Here is a 19,452-nt window from a genome sequence, read left to right as displayed (position 1 = left end):
GGTAGTACCACACAGAGAGGACGCATTCTCCTGTTCTGCCACCCGCCGCGGTGGCTCAGTGGTTATGGCGTCGTGTTGCTGACCACAAGGACGCGAGTTCGTTTCCAGGCCACGGCAACCGTTTTTCTTATGGAGGCGAAAAGCAAAAACACCCGTGTGTTTGAGATTTCGGCGCACGTTAAAGATCCCCAGGTAGTCAAAATTAATCTAGAACCCTCCACAGTCCTCATCGCCTGTGTAGCGTAGGCGCGTAAACTTCATAATCAAATCAATCAAATCTCCTGTACTACCTTGTTCTGTTCTACCTTTGGTGTTCCCGTCATTTATTGTGCCGGCTTTTCCAAGACATAGAATCATGTCAAACTTAACAGGTTGGTTATAATTCCGGTTATGCGCTTAGTAATGTGAAATACGGCCTGCCAGAAATGGGCACGGAGCCGACAGCTTTAGGCCTAGCGAAGGTTCCTTTTGGCCGATCATGTGACAAGAACAATGCTAAGTTGCTATTAAACGTGTAACGACAGCGATCTACATTTTTTTCATGGTTGGGTGCATTATTAAAGCTTGAATGATCCAAGCAGTTCGCGTTCTCCAACTTCTCACACAGACGGGGCGAAAAAAAAAACACTGATCGGCCCCGCAATCACTTGAACGCTTTATTGAGCAGATCAAGCAAATCGTCTGCGGAGATTATTCTGAAATTTATTTTTTTACACAAATAGCGCTTTGATTTTAGACCAATTTATTTGGAAGAAAGATGTCATAATCTAAAACCTTTAGTTGCAGCAACGACATCCCACATCAAAGCGACAGTGGCAGTGTAATAAGTCTATGGCCATCAGATTTCAATAGTTAGCCATCTTTTATGCCTAAGCAACACTAAGTGCTCACATAAAATTCACTCCGCATGCGCTTCCATCTCTCACTTGCGTGAAAGGGTACTTCTGGTTGGATGTCATCAGCCGGCATCGCTTCGCCGGGCAACCTGTAATCGGCACTTGTTGGTTGTAGCTGCCAACTTCTACCAAGAAGTTCTACCAAGAAGTGCCGCTTTGTATGTTTGCTCGATTTCAAGCGCCTTTGTTTCGTACTGAACAGTGCTGCATTATACCAGTCAATGTCTTTGTTTTTGGTGTTATGGACTGGTGATCACTTTACCGCTTGTACGTTGTGGCGAGCGCTTCTACGACACTCCTTGTTGCTGACTCTCCCCGCAATCCTCTTCAGCTGCCTACCACCCACGGGCGCTGCAGCTCGCACCAGTCTTGTACTTGCTCCACGCGGTTAATAAAATTTAATGGCTTCCCGCAACACTCAGCACAAGTCAGGACAACTACAACAGGCTAAGAAGACAAAATATTCCTTTTCACAGTATTTTTTGCAGAACGCCTGCGAGAAAAAATTCTTCGTCATGCACAGAGGCAGAGTATGATTCTTTGATCAAGGCAATTGATGCAGGCAGTGTTTCTGCATCAATCTCAAGTTTTCTTCAACACGTTCTGGTAGCAGCCCCATTGTATAAGAGCTGCCACTGGTTCTTCACTGGTAACATGCACATTAACTTGTCAGTCAAGAAATTTTTTTCTTCCGCTGGTAGTTGGTTGTTACCTGGAAACATGCATTAACCTGTCAGTCAAGAAATAATATTTTTTGTGGGTAATAGTTGGTTCTTAACTGTTAATATGCATAAACTTGTCAGTTAAGAAATACTATTTTCTGTACCTCTACAACAACAACAAAACCGATGCGATAATGCCCTCCCACCTCACCTGGCGTTAGAAACGATAGTTTCACACGGCGTGTTTCTCAGGCGGTAGTGCGCAGCGTTTGTACAGGATCGTTGTTATGTTAGGTTACTCTAGCTAGGACTGAATTGCCGTTGCCAGGTCCCGCATACACATATATGACCCAGCTTTCAATTTCGGCTGTTGGCTTCCCAATGGCCAAACAAGGAAGTGCCGACATGCAGAGCGTCGTAGCGAACAAGGTTGTAGAAAGCATCCCCATAATGTAACGTATTGTGAATGAGCATAATAAAGAAAAAGAACAAGGCCTATGTTCTCCAATGAGCAACACGCAATGAAATGTTTTACTTCAAAGTTGAGCTACGGAAGCTTGCTAAACATACTTATCCTGAAAAAATTTGGGGACAATCTACGCGGTGTTTTCGTCGTGTATGCTTCCTAACAATGAAACTACTCAGGTGCCATGTTGGTAGCCTTGTATGAGTTTTGTGACTCACGAAATAGAAATCTGGGTAAAGCGTCGGTCAGTGTATACCTGGGCATGTATGTGCTGCTCTATGGGTTTGCAACACCGTGTGAGCATTGCTATTGGCACCAAACAAAAAATCCCGGCGATGGCATTGGCCTATGCACATAAGCCTAATAGGCCTATACGCCTAAGTTACGTGTATTGCATAGGGTGTGTGCCACGTGTATACGTGATATCAACTTCGTCATGCTTTACCTAACGTTAAGCCTAACTGCTGTACTGCTGAGCCTAATGACGCTCCAAGCAACGTCACTAATTGAACATTGTACACTATGATCTTCAAAAGAAAATATTAGCTTGGTATACCAAGCTAACATGTTGCAGCGGTGCCACTGAGATGCTCGCGGCGGGTTTTGAGCTTTCACAGGAAGATACCAAGAAAAAAAGATACCACAAAAAGCTCTCCACCTTTTGGATGTCTTTCTAGACCCTGGAATAGCCCTAAAACTAACCGGAAGGGCTTCACGAGCGTTTGTAGGACTTTGGATTATGCATGATAGTTTCATCAGCGAGTGTCAAGTTCTACTTAAACATTTTTTGTCCTACAGCTAACAGAACGTTCAATAGGTTTCCCACAATAACCGTCCCTTGGATACAGTGCCCTGTGGCGTGAAGGAAGCTTTAATGCCGAGCTTAGCAAATTATTAAAAGCACTGCGTTCTTTCTCGCATCATGCTGGGTATGTATCAGGTGGTTGGCGACTTGCACAAGGGCAAACCCGCAAGACGCGATGGTAACACAGAAAAGGGCAAAAACACCAGCGTACTGCCAAACTTCCTTGTAGCATGTTCTTTGCACCACGCAGAAAAAAATTCCGCCGATTACCTCACCTTGGAAAACCAGGCAGCCGAGGCAGCCGCCCTAAAAAGATGCGGTATTGGTGGGATAGCACGTCGGAAGAAGGCGCCTGGTTTATAAGTGTAGTTTTTTTCTATGCCCAGACGCGTAGCAAGAGTTTACTCATACCTCGGTAAATCCATCCTACGCACTGTACTATACGGCCAGTATTTTGTAAAACAAACGTTTAGGAGTACTTCACGTAGGGAGTAAGAGTGGCACTAACAGGGATTCAATCTTAGTACCACATGTCAACCTCTCCAGCAATAAATATTGTTCGGCAGTGTTTCAAAATATTCCTTACGTTTTCGGCCCCTGCAGCCCGTTGATAAACGCTGCACTCCCGAAACGAATTTGTCGGCCTTGGCACTTGGCCATCCATCGGCATTTATTCATTAAAAGCTGCAATGTAAAGCGCTACATCCCCTCTAGGGGTATTTTTAGTAGCTCAGGTAATGATTATTTTATTTTCCGGTAATCGCCGAAGAGTTTGCGACACCAAAGTCACCGCGAGTTTTATATGTTGTAAATGTACTGTCTCACATAGAAGAATGTTTGACGCTGCTATTTCTGCAGTCATACTTTTCTTGCAGTTAAACTTAGAGAGGGCCAATGAAGAAGTCGTCAGTGTTCACTCTTTGTTTCAATGTATTTCAGAAAAAAAGAGCTGTTTAAACTCATCGACGTTGCATTTAATAATCAACAAATACCTTCACTGAGATCTTCGAGATCCTTCACGTGGCCGGGACAAAAGCGAGCATAGACTCAACTGCGAGAGCGCGCCTTTATACAGAAAAAGAGCATTCCATTGAAAAATTGGCATCAAATCTTGTGGCTGTCGCCATTGCCGCGGTCCTGCACAAGTCTTTTGCAATTCGTGCCCTACCAGCTGCTAGAAACCAAACTGGCAATCACTTAGTTTGCACCTGTAGGGTCGATTGAAATCGACCTTAGTGTGTGCACGCTTTTTAGTGGTCACCTTTTTTGCCTAGGAAAACAGCCTTACTGCTTGCCTATAGTGTGCCTTTGTAGAACCTCGCGTGCTGTGTGCCTTTTTACTTCACCAGGTTTGACCCTAGCCCGACTGTGGTGTCCAAGCAAGACTGGCCGTAGTAGTCCGCTTATCGCCTCCCAATCTGTAATGTAACACAGTCTCGCTTTGTCTATAATCGGACTGAAATGTAGCTCCCAGCACCTGTGTGGTGCTGACTTTTTAGACTGTGACTTTAGTTCATCGCTTCTTTATTTTACATATTTCAAAAGTAAACCCCAACATGAGGTCGTTTTCTTAACAACGCACATCCAGCACCAACAATCTTTATTGTACGTTTGAATAAACACTAGAAATAATTGTGATAAGCACGAGTACGTTTCTGAGCAGCCGAAGCGTAGTAACCTATACTTTGATTATGTTGTTTACGCTTTGTTCTACAGCCTTAAAAAGACGTCATTGGTGCCAACTCTTGTAGCCTATAGGCGTTATGACTTAATCAGAAAACCGTGATTAGTCATCTTTAAGTAATCACTGCCAAAAAGTCAGGTCTGCCTTTTAAATCTGCTTGCTTTCCAATATGAAACATTCCAAATATTTTGAGGGCAAAAGCAGGATCACAAATCCAATACAATTAAAACATGTGAATGATGAACAGCTCTTCTAGGTGGCACTCAGCTGCACTAATATAAAGAACTTTGATCCTGTTGAATAAAACAATTAGATCTACGGAATGCGAAACCCAACAATTGTGTATAGTCAGGTTCCCAACAAGCATTGATGTGGCGACAGTATCACTGACAAATAATCTCGGCTCGGTAAGTGTGTTAAACTCCTTCAGCACTGCAAAAAGGGCTGGATTCCTAATATGCCTCTAATTTGTGTAATGGAAATTTTGTTCACATTCCCCTCATCTAAAATTGCAGCTAATGACCAAAACTAACACACTAAAAAATGTGGCGTTCCAACACGTTGCCACATCCCTTACACCTTGTAACATTCCCTACCAGGAACTGCAGGACTCGCTCAGAGGTTTTTACAAGGGCAACTACCGCAAGCGTTTTTCTAACCGCAAACAATCATCGCCCGAGTAGGGGTTGCCGCATAATTTGGCAGCTGCTCGTCCCGAATGTCATTAATTCAGCGAAATTAAAACCGAATTAAATTATAACATCTCCCTTCCTACAGCACAACGTGTATTAGCTGTTTTAACCGTTCGGAATCATCACCACATTCATGTGACTGCTAGGTTAACTTCTCTGTCTGAAATAACGCACCAAATTCAGTAGAATTGAGGATTGCTTTCCAAAATAAAACTACTACTTTCGTGCAACATTACTTACAACCACTTTGGAAAATGTGAAGCATCACTGACAAATACTAGCCACGTGACCAAGGATTTGTTGATTGTTAATATCATCAATGCTCATCTTACGGAATGAATCATTCATGCTTGGCCGTTTGCAGCATGCAAGAACCTTTATGCTTTGCGCTTTACCGTCTTTCAATGTGCGCTTTTAAAACATGCCGTACGTTTCATATCCAACTGCGAGGAAAAAACCATCCATACACCATCTTGCATGTGCATCTTCAATTACTTTTTATAGTGTTTAGGTTATATGAAAGTGGGTGTCGCCATTACTTGGTGCAGCAGGGCTCTGCCTAGTGGGAGCAATACTTTAGATCTGGTTTACAAATCACGAAGCAACGTCCTGGCGACAATACTATGCATTACAAACGGTCCAACACAGCAAGCAGTTCACACAAAACAATATTTCTAGATTCTAAGTTCACAGTCAGTCAGTTTGATTAAGGTAATTACAACTGGAATGGTTACAATGACCCTTCGGACCCGCCTCATTTTATGCAGTGATCACGTAGCTATTCAACAATTTTAATAGCATAGTTAGCTGCACCAAGGATACGGCTACCATAGAGCTTAATACGATGCATGCTAACAAGCTACACTAATACTGCACAAATATTATATGTCATGAGCTTAAAAGGTTTCGCTTTGAAAACCGTGCATCCTTACAAGTTTAGCCACTGCTTGGACTTGAGTCATCAAATAAAACTTATTCTCTCTATGTACAAGCTTAGGCGGCGTTAATTCCATATTTTAAACAAAACGGTAAAGTGTACAGGTTAGTATCTTAGACAGAGCAGATTGTTGTCTTATTCAAAGGCTCCATCTTAAGCCAAGCTTCAGTAAGCAGTGTTAATTTGCATTTTAAGGTGTATTACACGTGAACAGGTACGTTCAAAGCTTCTCACGCTATAACTTATATAAGTCGCATATAACGTTAATCCGAGGCCACAGCAGCAATGTCACTTCTCTCTCATATTAGCTTTTTTTCGCACATAGTGCATTCTGGGAGGCACATTATGTCCTATCATAAGCTCGGCTTCCTTGGTGCTGGCTAATCAACTTCACGTATGACTTCTGGATTTAATCAAGCGAGAAGGATGTGCAGAGGTATCTTTTCTACTGTAAATGAGCGCATGTTTGCCTGCCAGCGTGCATGATTTTTATATGTCGGCCAGCGTAACGACAGCCAGGTGTCTCTGAAACGACGCAATTCCTCGAACCAAAACGCTGAAATGAAATTCAAGTGAAAATATCAGCCGCCATTGCGTCTCAATGGCAAAATTTTTTCTACCAGTTACAGTAATGAGTTACCAACTCATTTTTGGTCCTGGCTCCTGGTATTTTTGTTATACCCAAGATATCTAAAATCGCTATGGAGTTGAAGCAACTGACAGTGCCAAACAAGTTGTTATGAATCTGGTTGTCGTCATGCTGGAAGAAATGTATAGGTACTTTCAGCTATGTCCCACTGTAAGCAAGTGCAAAGATCGAACCTGAAACTTCATGAGCGGACCGCAGGTACTTAAGCAAAACTGTAAATGTTATCGTTAAACGTGCAGCTTGCTTCAAAGCAAGCTTAATGCTGCAAAGAACTCGACTGTACTCAGAACTCAGCTGCCACTTGCTTACCGTAGGCACTAGCTAAGAGTTCCAATACGAGGCCATTTTATATCTCAATACCGCGAAGCATGCCTCCGAGTTGTGCTGCAAGGGGGTGAGGCTAACACCGCCTTTTGTTATTTTTTTGCCGCGTGCCATTGCCCCTTCCTCCCAGCCGGGAACAAACATCATCAGCATCAATTTCTTCCGACTGTTCCGTGTGATGCGCCTCGTCAAGCTACTGAGCAAAGGCGAAGGCATCCGAACCCTACTCTGGACCTTCATCAAGTCCTTCCAGGTATGTTTACACCAATATTTTTACACTAAGAAGACGATAATATACGGGTAGAGCCATTGAAGAAGTTAGTCAACTTAATTTTAATTTGCCAAGTTGGCAATAGCTCAGACCTTTCGTGTTGTGACATACTGAATGGTTCTTGAGATAGCAGTGAAAGTCCCCGCAACGCTCTTCTTTGAGATCCTTCTTGATCACGACGTCTGTTTTTCATGTCATGCAGGGATAGACACAAATTATCAAGATCAGTGTAGAAATTACAAAGCAATCAGTTTTTAGAGAAGACAATACAAGCAAATCCGACACTGACTACATCGCACTCGAGGCCTCCTGATATAACTACGATGAAAGCTCATTATTTCGAACTTCAATAATTCAAATTTATAGATAATTGAACCGCACTACTTGGTCTGGCGAAGTCTCCTTAGAATCCAAGGCTCTTCACGCCCGTTAATCCGAACGTGAGGAGCCTTCGCCACGGATAATTCGAACTACGCGCCACCGCTCCGGCAGCTTGGGATCAGGCCACCTTGGATCAGGCGCATGGTCTGAAAAATGGCCCCGCTATATACACACAAGGCTGCGTCGCTTTTTAAAAGGAAAGAACAACGGCGAGAAAAGTTTAATCGTGTAAAAGCAATCTAAAACCCCATGGCGGATGTTTACAAGAGGTTTCTTTGGGGACTAGGTCAATGTGGACACGAGTTCATGGCTGTCAGTCGTGCTGACAGATGGCATCGTTCTGTGGTCAGATAAAACCTGTCGCTACCAGTGAGCACGAGGAGGTTACCCCCGAGACACCAGTGACGCCTACGCTCGGGAGTAATCGCCGGATGGAATACCACCCGCCTTTTTATTGGTTTTATAGTACAGTTGAACCTCATTAAAACCAACGCTGATATAGCGAATTATCGGCTACAGCGAACTAAATACAAACTTTGGTTGGCCACGCTTTAGTTCAATGACACTTATTCTTTTATAACGAAACTGAAACCGTGAGAGCCGCGCGCGATATCGGATATAACATAGAAATATTTGACCACGAGTATAAGAAGTTGGTTAAAAATCACGTCGTCCGAAACTCGACAAGTATAAAGTCCCTTTTGTTCGTGTACACTGTGAAAAATAATATCCTGCTCAGTGCTGTGAGCATACACCAGATGAAGATCCCATCCGTCATCAAATAAATAAACACGCAGGCCTGTATTGTCAAGGAACTTGGTTCTGTTGTAGTTTCACATTCTCTTGTTCGAGTTCATTGAGCCTGACATGCAGGAGAAAGGTACGGGTTACCTTGTTTATAGTGGATTAGAAGCCTAACAAAATGCATTTTTGTGTCAAGTATATTTGCGCGAGCCATATTTTCCATTTGTTAGAGCGATGTTTACCTCTACTGTTACAACAAATTTTGGATATAACGAACTAATTTGATGTCATTTCACTACTTCGTTATAACTAGGTCCGACTTTACTAGAAAAGGAGGATTTCCCCTACATTCGCTCGTCCGAGGAACGTGCTGACTTTCTGCTTTAAGGATAAAAGGCTGGATGCAATCGCGGACTTTTTCAAGCATTCAGTTGCTGACATGCCCCACCGCTCCGCAGTCGCGTTGTGGATATTTTGTACTCCGCTTTTGTTAGTTCAAACTTTCATTAATTAAAACTGTGGTGGCGTCCCCTTGCAGTTCGAATTAACGATCTTTTGCGTATACTTTGCTGTGTCTTACGACAGACTGTGCTTCCAATATTCTGTGTGTGCGCCATTATATTGACCAAAGCAGAGTAAATAATGTCTCAGTTTTATTTCCTTAAATGTAAGCATAACAACTTTAGACGCAAAAGACAATAAAATGGACAAAAACAGTTATATATAGCATACACTATACCACCCTCCTTCTAGTGCTTGTGCGTGCAGCCACCCCGCAAATTGTTCTTGCAGCATAAAAATGTTATGTTCCTCATTACTAAACAATTTTTGGGAGCGGGGGGCAGAGAATGGGCTTGGCAATTTTCTTTCATCTTTCACCTGAATATACGCCCTTTCACCTGAATATACGCCCAGCAGTGCGATTTTCATTTCTGCCAGTTTCTATTTTTTCGGGTGGCACTTCATAAGATGACTTCCTCACCCTGCTGTTAAATTGAGTCAGTTGAACTGCAAAGTTGGACTGTGTGCATAAATAGTTGCGAGATTAAGCACGTTGTTTTCGGGAAACTAATGTGGTTGTCAGTCCACAGCGAACTCAAGAATTGGAGCGGCTTTTTGGGCCTAGCACCACTATTTCAATAAATTGCACTTTTGACATCAGGCCACTTTAACTCCCGACAACACACGGATACGTATATGCAAGCACGAACTGTGCATTTTCCCCACTAACAGCTCTAGCCTACATACGAATTAAATTCTTGCATCCCATGTATAACAACAGAAAACTTTGCTCCTACCATAAAAAAAGTTGCATTGTGTTGAACCCTTAGTGAGGTCCAGAATAGAGGTGAGAAAGTCAGTGCTTACGAAAATCGAATTAGTTTGAGTGGAAATGCACGAAAACAAAATGTCTGGGTTGCTCCAATTCACGGAATGTGTTATCACAAGCAGGTAATGTTTATGCCCTCAATCATGCAGCAATAAAGACAGCAGTTACCCACACAATAAAGAGAAGCATGTCACTTCAGCAGCACACCTAAGAAAAACATATTTATGACATATAATCAGGTAGAACATCCTGCTTTCTACGCTGCCTAAATTTTGTAAACGCTCTTTGGTGCTGCTATCTGGAAAAGATCGTCCTCTTACCTTTTCTGCAGGCCCTTCCCTACGTCGCCCTTCTCATTGTGATGCTCTTCTTCATCTATGCAGTTATTGGAATGCAGGTAAGTGACGCAGCATCACGTACTGGTATTTTATAATCCCTGATATCTGATGTTTTCGGAGTGTCTAACTTGCTTCATTCTCATTTTGCACAAACGTGAAAGCGCCTTGCCGGCAGCATGACTGACTTAGCGACAGAGCAGGGAGGTTGAATTTTAGCATTCTCAGCAGTCTTGGAAGGATACAATTTGCTTGTTGTAAATTTTAGACATTTTCCAAACGCTGATAAGAAAGAATAGAAATAAGCGTACAGATAGTGACTGCAAGCAGACCTGTAAAATGTAGAAGCGGGCCAATAATAATATGCGCACTTTTGCAGCTTTTGCATTGCCGGCTTTCCCTAGTGTGTAGCAAATTGGCTTTAAATTATCTGGCACTCACCTTGAAACATGGCACTGCAGTCTATAATTCTCTTCAAACTGCAGCACAAACCAGAAAATAAATGTCGCACAACTCAACATACCTGGATGGCCCAAATTTGAATGGTTTTGCTGCGAGCTCGAGGTGTGTATTGGAGTAACGAAATATTTGAAGCAATCATAAATGTTCTTGTTCACAAAGACAAACATCGCTGAATTTTAATTCATGCAAATTGTGGCATTACTCGGCGTTTCTGTTCTGTTTTGCTTCCCCATCCCCGCAGCTTTTTGGTAAAATTGGCCTGGAGAACGATGATAGCGCCATCGATCGCAACAACAACTTCCAGACCTTCCCACAGGCTGTCCTGGTCCTGTTTAGGTAAGAAAACCGAAGGACTTGAACTGTGTACTGACTGATGAAGTTCGGTGAAATGATTTTGGTACGGGACAGTTACGGGTAGCGTGCGCTTCTTTAGGTCCCGAAGTTCAACTTTTATAAAGGTTCTGTGCTAAGGTTTGACAATTATGTAATTTTGAAACTCTCGAAAGCAAGCCATAAAAGCGATTTCAGACCAAAAGTGGGCGTCCGTTACGGGCGGGTTCACTAAATAGCTTGTTGGTACATTGGAACTCGAAGAAAGACAGCGTGTACGTATGGGCAAAGCAAGGGCAAAGCACAACACAGTCCCCCTGGCCGGAAACTATACATGAGAAGCGAAGAAAAACGTGATAAAAAATTTTGAGATAAAATGTTATCAAAAGATATGAAAAGGCGGCATCATTTCATCCTACACGTGGCGATGCATTACATGCGTACTTGACTTGACTGTAGTGTTATTGGCGTCTTTGCGTTACGTCAAATTTTGTTTCTCAATTTTACGTATATATTTTCATGCAACATTAAAGCGACACTAAAGGGTAAAAACAAGTCGGCATGTATCGATAGATTACGGTGCCGAAAATCTAAATAGCACACCATTCTCGCGACTACATATCAGTTATTTAATAAAGCAGAAAATGCTTGAAAATGGGTGTCGGCTTCCCGTACGCCTTCGGTTACTACGGTTTGTGTCATCACAAATGTTGCAAACGCAAGCGTTCATTGGATAAACATCTATAATAGTTTCCCTGACAAATAGTTCTTCGGTGGTTGAGCACAAGAAACAAACGTAGCTCAAAACTTCACATGAGCTCAAATTATTTTAAAAACGAAGACTTTACAGCTTTTATGCATTGCGAGACAGGCTGCTTCCCTCACGCTTCAGGGGCGGCTATCGTGTTTTCGGTTTCGCTTTGGAAAAGGCGTGCTCTACCTAGGTGCGCAATTAGTGAACTAGCACGGAGAATGCCCGAGCTTCTGCAAGCAATATCCCGGGAGAAAGGGGCAAAGGGAAGATTTTTAAGCCACCCGCCTGAGCTTGTAATCTGCCGTTCTCCGCGCGTGGATGTTGCTATCGGTAAAGCGTGCCCGCTCCCGGTTCGAATCTTATCCCCCGTGAAAGATAAAGAGTAATTACCATGTGCTGCTCAGTTCGCCGCAGACCACTGCTGATAATTAGTGAGCGTCAAATAGCTCTATGCTTGAGCCTGGAACAAGCCGTTCCTTCGTTTCCTGACTTCTCTTTCTAGTTTGTTTCTTATATGTTGCTTCTACTACAACTGCTGCAGATTCTGTTAATGCCGTTGGTAGGTTGTCGTTTAGCCCCTCTACACAATCATTGTTTGCCTTGTTTAGAAGCGAGAATTTACTTCGAAAGGTCATTTTAAATTCCTGCATCCGTTCTCGGACTGACTTCATGATGGGTTTCTTACTTCTAACGAATTTCCTTCTTTCCCCTGCGAGGTTCAGCCTTACTTTGCATCTAACCATCTTATAATCGCTGCTCCATATCTTTCCTAGCACTTCTACGTCCCGCACAAAACCTGGGTTGTAACTACAAATGAAGTCAATGTCATTTTCTGTGTAACCGTCGGTACTTTCTATGTCCATTTCCTATTTCGTTTGCGGAAGAATGTGCTCAATATCCTCAGGCCATCCCTCTCCCAGTATCCCACCGGTACATCTCCTCGACTGTTTCGACTGCCTATTCCAAAGATTTCTAGTGACATTTCTCCTATTTCCTTCTCACCTATTTTTTCGTTAAAGCCTCCCATCACAATCGTGAACGGCGTTGTTTTCTTCTTCATCGCTGATTCGACGTCGCCATAGAAATTTGCTGCGGCATCATCGTCGTAGTTAGCTGTTGGCGCATACGCTTGTACCATCTTTAACCTGTATCGCTTGTTAAGCTTGCTCACAACAACAGATACTCTTTCCTTAATGCTGAAGGATTCCCCCGTGTTCTCTGCTACTTCTGTGGGGATTAAGAAACCCATCCCGTGCTCTTTCTTTTCTTGAGGTTCTCGGCAGCCCAAAATATGCCTGCTACACAGCTCCATGAAGCCATCTTCCCTCCTTCTAACTTCGCCTAGCCCTATGATATCTTATTTAATGTCTGAGAGCTCCTCTAGTAGTATAGCAAAGCTTCCCACGATAGACAGGGTTCACGCGTTGAACGTCGCCGGGTTCAATTTCCATAGGCGACCTGTCCGAACCCAGAGATTCTTGGCACCCTCGGCTGTACCGGTGGTCTGACCGCCGACATGGTCCAATGCTCTACGGCTGCTGGGGACTGAGGGCCATAAGTTGCACTGTTCAGTTGTGTGAGTGGAGGCCAATTACTACATTGCGATGGCCAGCTACTTCTCTGGTGAAGGAGTGCTGTTTCTGTACCAAAGAGCCTTACTAACATGGTTGCACCTATGTAGTTTAGCCTTTTAGGTGTCTGGGATGATGGTTACTTCGGGAGAAAATAGCAGTGCACACATGAATTGGCTGTGCTCTGAGGGCCAGGGGAGGAAAGCAGAAGGAAGAAGGGGAACGGGAGGGCAAAACAACGAATGTGCCTAAGGCAAATGCACAAAGTACATGTCTCAAATAACCCGCGAGCGATGTACCTACTGTTTTCCACGCAAAACGCCGCCCCGTACGAGAAAAGTGCAACGGAAAATTCGAGGCTTGCGAGTTAGGTTACTGGCTGGCTAACTGCGGAGGCAAAACTGATATACGCTGAGGCGGATAACATTATTCGTGTCATTTTTGTTTGCTTTGCCTTTCTTCTCCGAAGTAGTCAGGTTTGCACGCGGCGAGGACAGACGGGTACAACTATTGAGCCATTAGTTGTAAATGTGATGGCACGAACCAAAATACTGCATTCACGCTACAGTAGAAGTCTCAGCTCCGGTGTTCAGCTTAGAACCTGTGATTTCCGCTTTGACTATCCACACGAAGTTATCGAAACATTCTTGTAGCGGGAACCTCGAGTTACCATCCCGCGTGTTTTTTTTTACACGGTTGCAGGTCAGCCACGGGTGAGTCGTGGCAGGAAATCATGCTGTCGTGCGTGAACTCGGAGGAAGTCAAGTGTGATGGAGCCTCCGAAGAGGGCGACCAGGCACCCTGCGGCAGCGACGTGGCGCTCATCTACTTCATCTCCTTCTACATCCTCTGCTCCTTCCTGGTAACGTTGCTCCAAAGAAAAATGATGCACTTTGGGGTTATTTACATCTTATCATCGCCTTAGCCCAAGGACGCGGGTTTGGCCCCGGCCGAAACGGCTGCTTTTCAGATAGAGGCCGAAATAAGAACGCCGGTTCGTACAGATTTCGGCGCGCGTTAAAGGTCCCCTGCTGGTGGTCAAAATTAACCCTGAGCCCTCCACTAAGGCGCGCCTCATAACCCAAAGTGTAGCTTCGTGCATTGTAAAACCCCACAACTTGAATACATCAATAGCATAGAATTGTGTACGGTTGAGAGTCGCCCCTTGCTGGATTGTTACCCGTGATACGGCCTAGTGTCTAATATGCGGTGTGGCTGTGACCGGGGCGAATTATTTGTAGGTAGTGTCTATTATCACGACAACCGTGAACATTAACGTCAGAAATTTCTCACGGCAGTCGCCTCTGATTAACTAAGCACGCCACCCGGAGATTATATGGGACGAATATTCCCCAAGAACTCCTTTCCTACAGTTGCTGCGGCGGCGCTGTGGTATGGCACCTGCTCTGAAGCGCGAGGGCTTAGGGTTAAGTCTGGCATGGGGGAAGTTTTTTTAGCTTGCTGTAGTTCTCAAGTTTTCGCTTATCGTGATTTTGTTGGGGCTCTTTCTTCAGTCTGGTTATTACTATAACGAGAGATCGACGCAGAGGACTTTTAGAATGGGTTGGATTAGGTTTAATATAAGTTGTTTTCTGTGTCGTTGGGATGGGTTACGTTATGTTCATTGCAGTGGGCCTGGATTTGGGTAGGTTATGATAATTTGGTAGAGTAAAATAGGTTGGTCTTGTTTATGCCAGCCAGACTTTATGGAAACTGCCGTGAGAATTGCCCGGAGGTACACGGCTTTCAGGAGATTAGACGCAGCCCTTTTTGTAACCAATGCGGAAGATGGTGAATTTATTCATTTCAAAAGCGAGGCGTAGAAGCACACATGTAGATGATGTTTTATTGCTGCTAAAAAAACCCGGCTGTGTGTAGGTATATTGTAACTGCTTTTGCTGCGGTGAATGTTGTACTATGAAAAAAAAAGAAGTGGTAGCGCAGCAGACGGAACGGGAAGAGACGTAGAGGAACACTTTCGCCTTGTTTGTGTTCTCTCCTTGTCCAGGCTGTTGCGCTGCCGCTTTCTTTCCGAGTTATGTATCAGCCAGCCCAAGTTCGAGCTTTGCTGAAGCGCCCGCGCTGGTAAAATATTTTTATACATCATGTAAATGAGTCGGGTCGTAATAAACAAAAATGGGCTATTGCCAAGCATGCATTTTTTGAATTGAATTGAAAATAAGTTTTATTAAACAAACATGATATGGGTACACAGTATATACAGGAGGAGGTCCCATGGTTATAAAAACCGCAAGCGGGACCTCCGCAAGCGGGCAGTGAGGCGAAATTTTCGGTATCTAATCTGCGACGCCTTCGTTCGTAGCGAAAAAATCGCCAAAGCAACAGAATAAGGTTTGTGAAACTAAGATGTTCTTGGTAATTCAACCCGTTCAACCGAAGCGTGCTTGCATATCGTCGGTGCATTTTGAGAAGTTGGAATATAAAACTAAATATGAAAATAGCTCGCCCGTATAAAATTAGCATTTTGATATGCCACCCGGGGCGCTCAGGTACTTGCTATTTTGCCCTGCCTTCGGGTAAAAGGCCAAATAGGAGTCCCATCACACGAGAGGGCTGCAATTTAGTGGAGGAGAAAAGCCAACTTGCAGAAGTCTCGGCTTCATCTTTCTCTAAATCTCACTGAATTCTGAGCCTTTAAAATACTGTGAAACTGAAAAAAAATGTAATTATTTGTTAGAAGTACTACAGAGTGTCTACAAAGCAAGCGTTACAGCGTTACGATTTACACAGGTGCCGAGTATGTTATGCAATGTGAAAAATGCCTTCTCGGGTGTTCATAGTGGCTAGTACTACACTCACAACTAATATAATGCCAATCGATCTATCAGCCAGCCAATCAATAAATTAAGGAAGGAAATTCTCATTTTCAACCCAAGGTTTGGGGCTGTCATCAGTTGCGTACTCCTTGAAAGTATATAATGATTCTAATACTTCTTGGGACAATCGATCTGAATTTACGGCGCCATTTCGTATCACATCGACACTAGCCAGCCAGGCTATGGGACCAAAAACGCTTTTCGAAGTTTTTTGTATAAAGTGTTTAAAGTAACAATAAAAATGTAATATTCAGGAAAAGAAGGTAGCAGCCAGAAATATGGTTAAATTTGGCATAGAGAGCCGGTTACTATTTTCGCTTTTTTTGTTTGTTGTTGACATCTAGTTACCACTGAACAGAAAAATAAACGAATAAAAGCATTGTCTGAGAAATGAGCACCCCTGCATACCTACTCGCTGTATTATTTATGCCGTAGCCAAAAGGTACTTATGGGAAAGTGAAATTGCCGAAATTTGATCGTAGCCTGCACAGCGATTTTGTAATGTCGGTTAAAGCAATAACTGCTCCCATATTGTTTACCAAATAAATGCATTTGTTGTATACTGTGCTTGTTCGCAGATCATCAATCTTTTTGTTGCTGTTATTATGGATAATTTTGACTACCTGACCCGTGACTGGTCGATCCTGGGGCCTCACCATTTGGACGAGTTTGTTCGCCTGTGGTCAGAATACGACCCGGATGCCAAGTAAGTGCTGGTTTTCCGGAGTTGTTTCCTTAAAACGAATACTTCTTTTGCGATACTTCAAATAAAAAAATGTGGCCTTCTAACGCTGTTTTGTGTTCGTAGGCCTGATATCCCCACCACTGAAACAATTTCCCACGGAATTTTGATAACTCCTTCTTACAGGGAGGCAAGCAGAAGTTGTCATTCTTTATTTTGTCGGCCCTGATACACGGGCATACGCGTACACAAGTGGAGTTAGTGGCTTAATGTAACAAAGACATTCCGAAATAATGCCGTGGTGTAGAGCTGAGACTAGCTGGTGTCCCGCGTGAATAGCAGCAGGTTAGAAACCGGTTTTGTGCAACCATTTCTCAGATGGTTCATAGGAACAAAACTGGCCGGGTAGAAGAGTGCCAGCTGAACAAAGAAACTTTGTGAAACTTTTCGAGAATTCACAGCCTTCCACTAAGGGGCATCGTTTAGCCACCACCTCCATTCGCTGTCCCATGAGTATCCTAGCTAGGCGTACGTCGTACAAGGCTCCTAAAGGTATGGCACAAAGTTAACTATTCTCAGAGCGAGAACTTTTTTACCCCACATCTTTTAGGCTCATTCATCGCGCCGCATTGACCTACAGCCGCCGACGCGCAAGCTGCACTTTTTTTTTATCGCGTCTCTTTATCGGAGCTTCATAGCTGCGGTACAATGTGACTAGGCGATGATGAAACAGCTGCTTCACCTACGCCTTATCGCCATCAGTGGCTAGACGCTCTGTGCACACGATTCAGCGCAAGTGAACGATGTGGTTTCACTTGGCAAACTTTTAACTACTCATGTGTGAAAACACTTCACTGACTGAGTTTACAGGAACGAAGGCAAGGGCAGCACACGATGTGCGCGCACGAAAGCGATACTGTGCCGGCAGCTTTGCCGGGGTTTGGGGTTCCTCAGTCTCGCCATCGATGACACGCCCGGCTGGGCTGTCTGCACGTCCCATTGTAAGCGAAAGGCTGAATTCAATCATCCAGTAAATATGGCTAGACAGCAGCCTGCGAAACCCCAAACATAGGCAAACTTTCACGACGTGCTGTGTGCATAGCCGTGGCTTTCGCTCGTGATGACCAGATTTCGAAGGGTGAAACATGAGCCATTTTCGACAGCGTAGCTGTTGAAGCTTGAGTTTCATCAGTGCCTGGTGTCGCTCGAAACTCGGTGCAGCAAAGTGGAGAGGGGGAAAATGCTAGGCTAAGAAGTGTTGGGGAAAGTGGCGAGGGGGCAAGGAGTCCATGAGAGAGAGATAGAGATAGAGAGAGAGAGAGATAGAGAGATAGATAGATAGATAGAATAACTTTATTTCTGATGAGGCTCAGTTCTAGCGAGTGTCTCTCACGTGAGGGAGACCCGCCAGGTAATCCTGAGCGCTATGTGGCGGTCAGGAGCTGTAGCTCGGGTGAGGAGCTCCCGGTCACCTCCAGCTGGGTAGTGGGAGGGTTGGGTGGGTCCACGAGCACGTGTGGGGAATGCGCGCCTCAAGAAAAAAAAAGTGTGCGCCAATCCACCCTGTGAAGGTGCTTCGAAAGCGAAGCTGTAAGCGACACCAACCACGACACCAACGATACCAAAGACACCAGCGACGGCACTTGAGTTCACACACGTGCCTCTAAAGAGTGAAACCAGAGACAAGGAAAATGCAGTTAACCATGCCCTTTACAATTTAAAAGAGATATTATTTGCAAAGGTCAAATAAATGCATGATTCATGAATGGTGGTTGGTTGAGTTGTATTGGTAAGGCCCATTAGTGAAAACTCTTCTTTATAAAATGAAAGGAAGGTCAAACCCGGTGTTAGACGACCTAATTTCTCGTCCACCTCTGCCGCCGAACTCGTCGCCTCCTTCGGAGGCGGCAGAGACGGAGGTTAAGTAAAATGTCATGCGTTAGTATGAGCTTCCTTTCATTTTTATTCTCTCCTAGCACATGGGCAAAACGCGCACACGGCCGCTACACGCGCCGTGGGCGTAGCGCACAGCGGCGTGAGAGGTCGCGTGACGCTATCACGTGGCATACAGCTAGAACGCAGGGGGTAATCCCGCAGATGTGCTCGGTGAGTGCACCGTCTATCTCCCCCGTCTCCGTGTGGGCTCGTAGCTCAATCGGTGGGACAACGGGCTGTTGCTCCGTTTCTCTATTCCATCCAGGTTCTATTCCTGGCGGTGCCAGTAGCTTGTTTTTGTTCTCCAGAGTTTTCTGTTGACACCAGCGGCCGCGACAGAACTCTTGGGGGGTAGATGTAAAAAACTTTGCTTGAAGAAAACACTTTCCGTGGTAAGAATCAAACCTTGGTCCCTCGCGTTATGAAACCGGCTTCTGTTTGACTGCGCTGTCATCGCATTCTGGGCTCTCAGCGTTTCCTTTGGGCACGTAGCACGATTTCTGCCTTCGGACTTTGGCTGAAATGAAGTGGACTTCCACAGTTTGGATTTCGGACTTTATGAGGGTGGCTTGTGGGCTTTCTTTCTTCTAAAAAAGAGGCAGGCCTAAGAAAAGGTATGTTAAAGCTAGTGAAGACCACCAGCTCTGCTGTTTCCTCAGACTGCGCATCTCAATTGCGAAGCTGACCAAATTTTTGTGTGTGAAA

At 44.3% G+C, this 19,452-nt stretch overlaps 1 protein-coding gene across 7 annotated transcripts in view; it reads left to right on the top strand.

Annotated features, from left to right (window-relative positions):
* LOC144158632 (muscle calcium channel subunit alpha-1-like) overlaps window positions 1–19,452 on the top strand; it is a 649,353-nt gene that overhangs the window by 587,633 nt on the left and 42,268 nt on the right. For all 7 annotated transcript variants that reach the window (XM_077689654.1, XM_077689653.1, XM_077689656.1 and 4 more), the window contains 5 exons: window positions 7,246–7,368; window positions 10,173–10,238; window positions 10,880–10,974; window positions 13,996–14,155; window positions 16,709–16,836. In XM_077689654.1, coding sequence (XP_077545780.1) covers window positions 7,246–7,368; window positions 10,173–10,238; window positions 10,880–10,974; window positions 13,996–14,155; window positions 16,709–16,836 — 572 coding nt within the window. The remainder of the gene's footprint in view (window positions 1–7,245; window positions 7,369–10,172; window positions 10,239–10,879; window positions 10,975–13,995; window positions 14,156–16,708; window positions 16,837–19,452) is intronic.

This window comes from Haemaphysalis longicornis, unplaced genomic scaffold (genome assembly GCF_048455015.1).
Source record: "Haemaphysalis longicornis isolate Haplotype H1 unplaced genomic scaffold, Haemaphysalis longicornis Haplotype H1 scaffold_10, whole genome shotgun sequence".
Classification (NCBI taxonomy): domain Eukaryota; kingdom Metazoa; phylum Arthropoda; class Arachnida; order Ixodida; family Ixodidae; genus Haemaphysalis; species Haemaphysalis longicornis.
The sequence above is the reverse complement of the archived record's forward strand: the minus strand, read 5'-3'. Positions and strand labels throughout refer to the sequence as shown.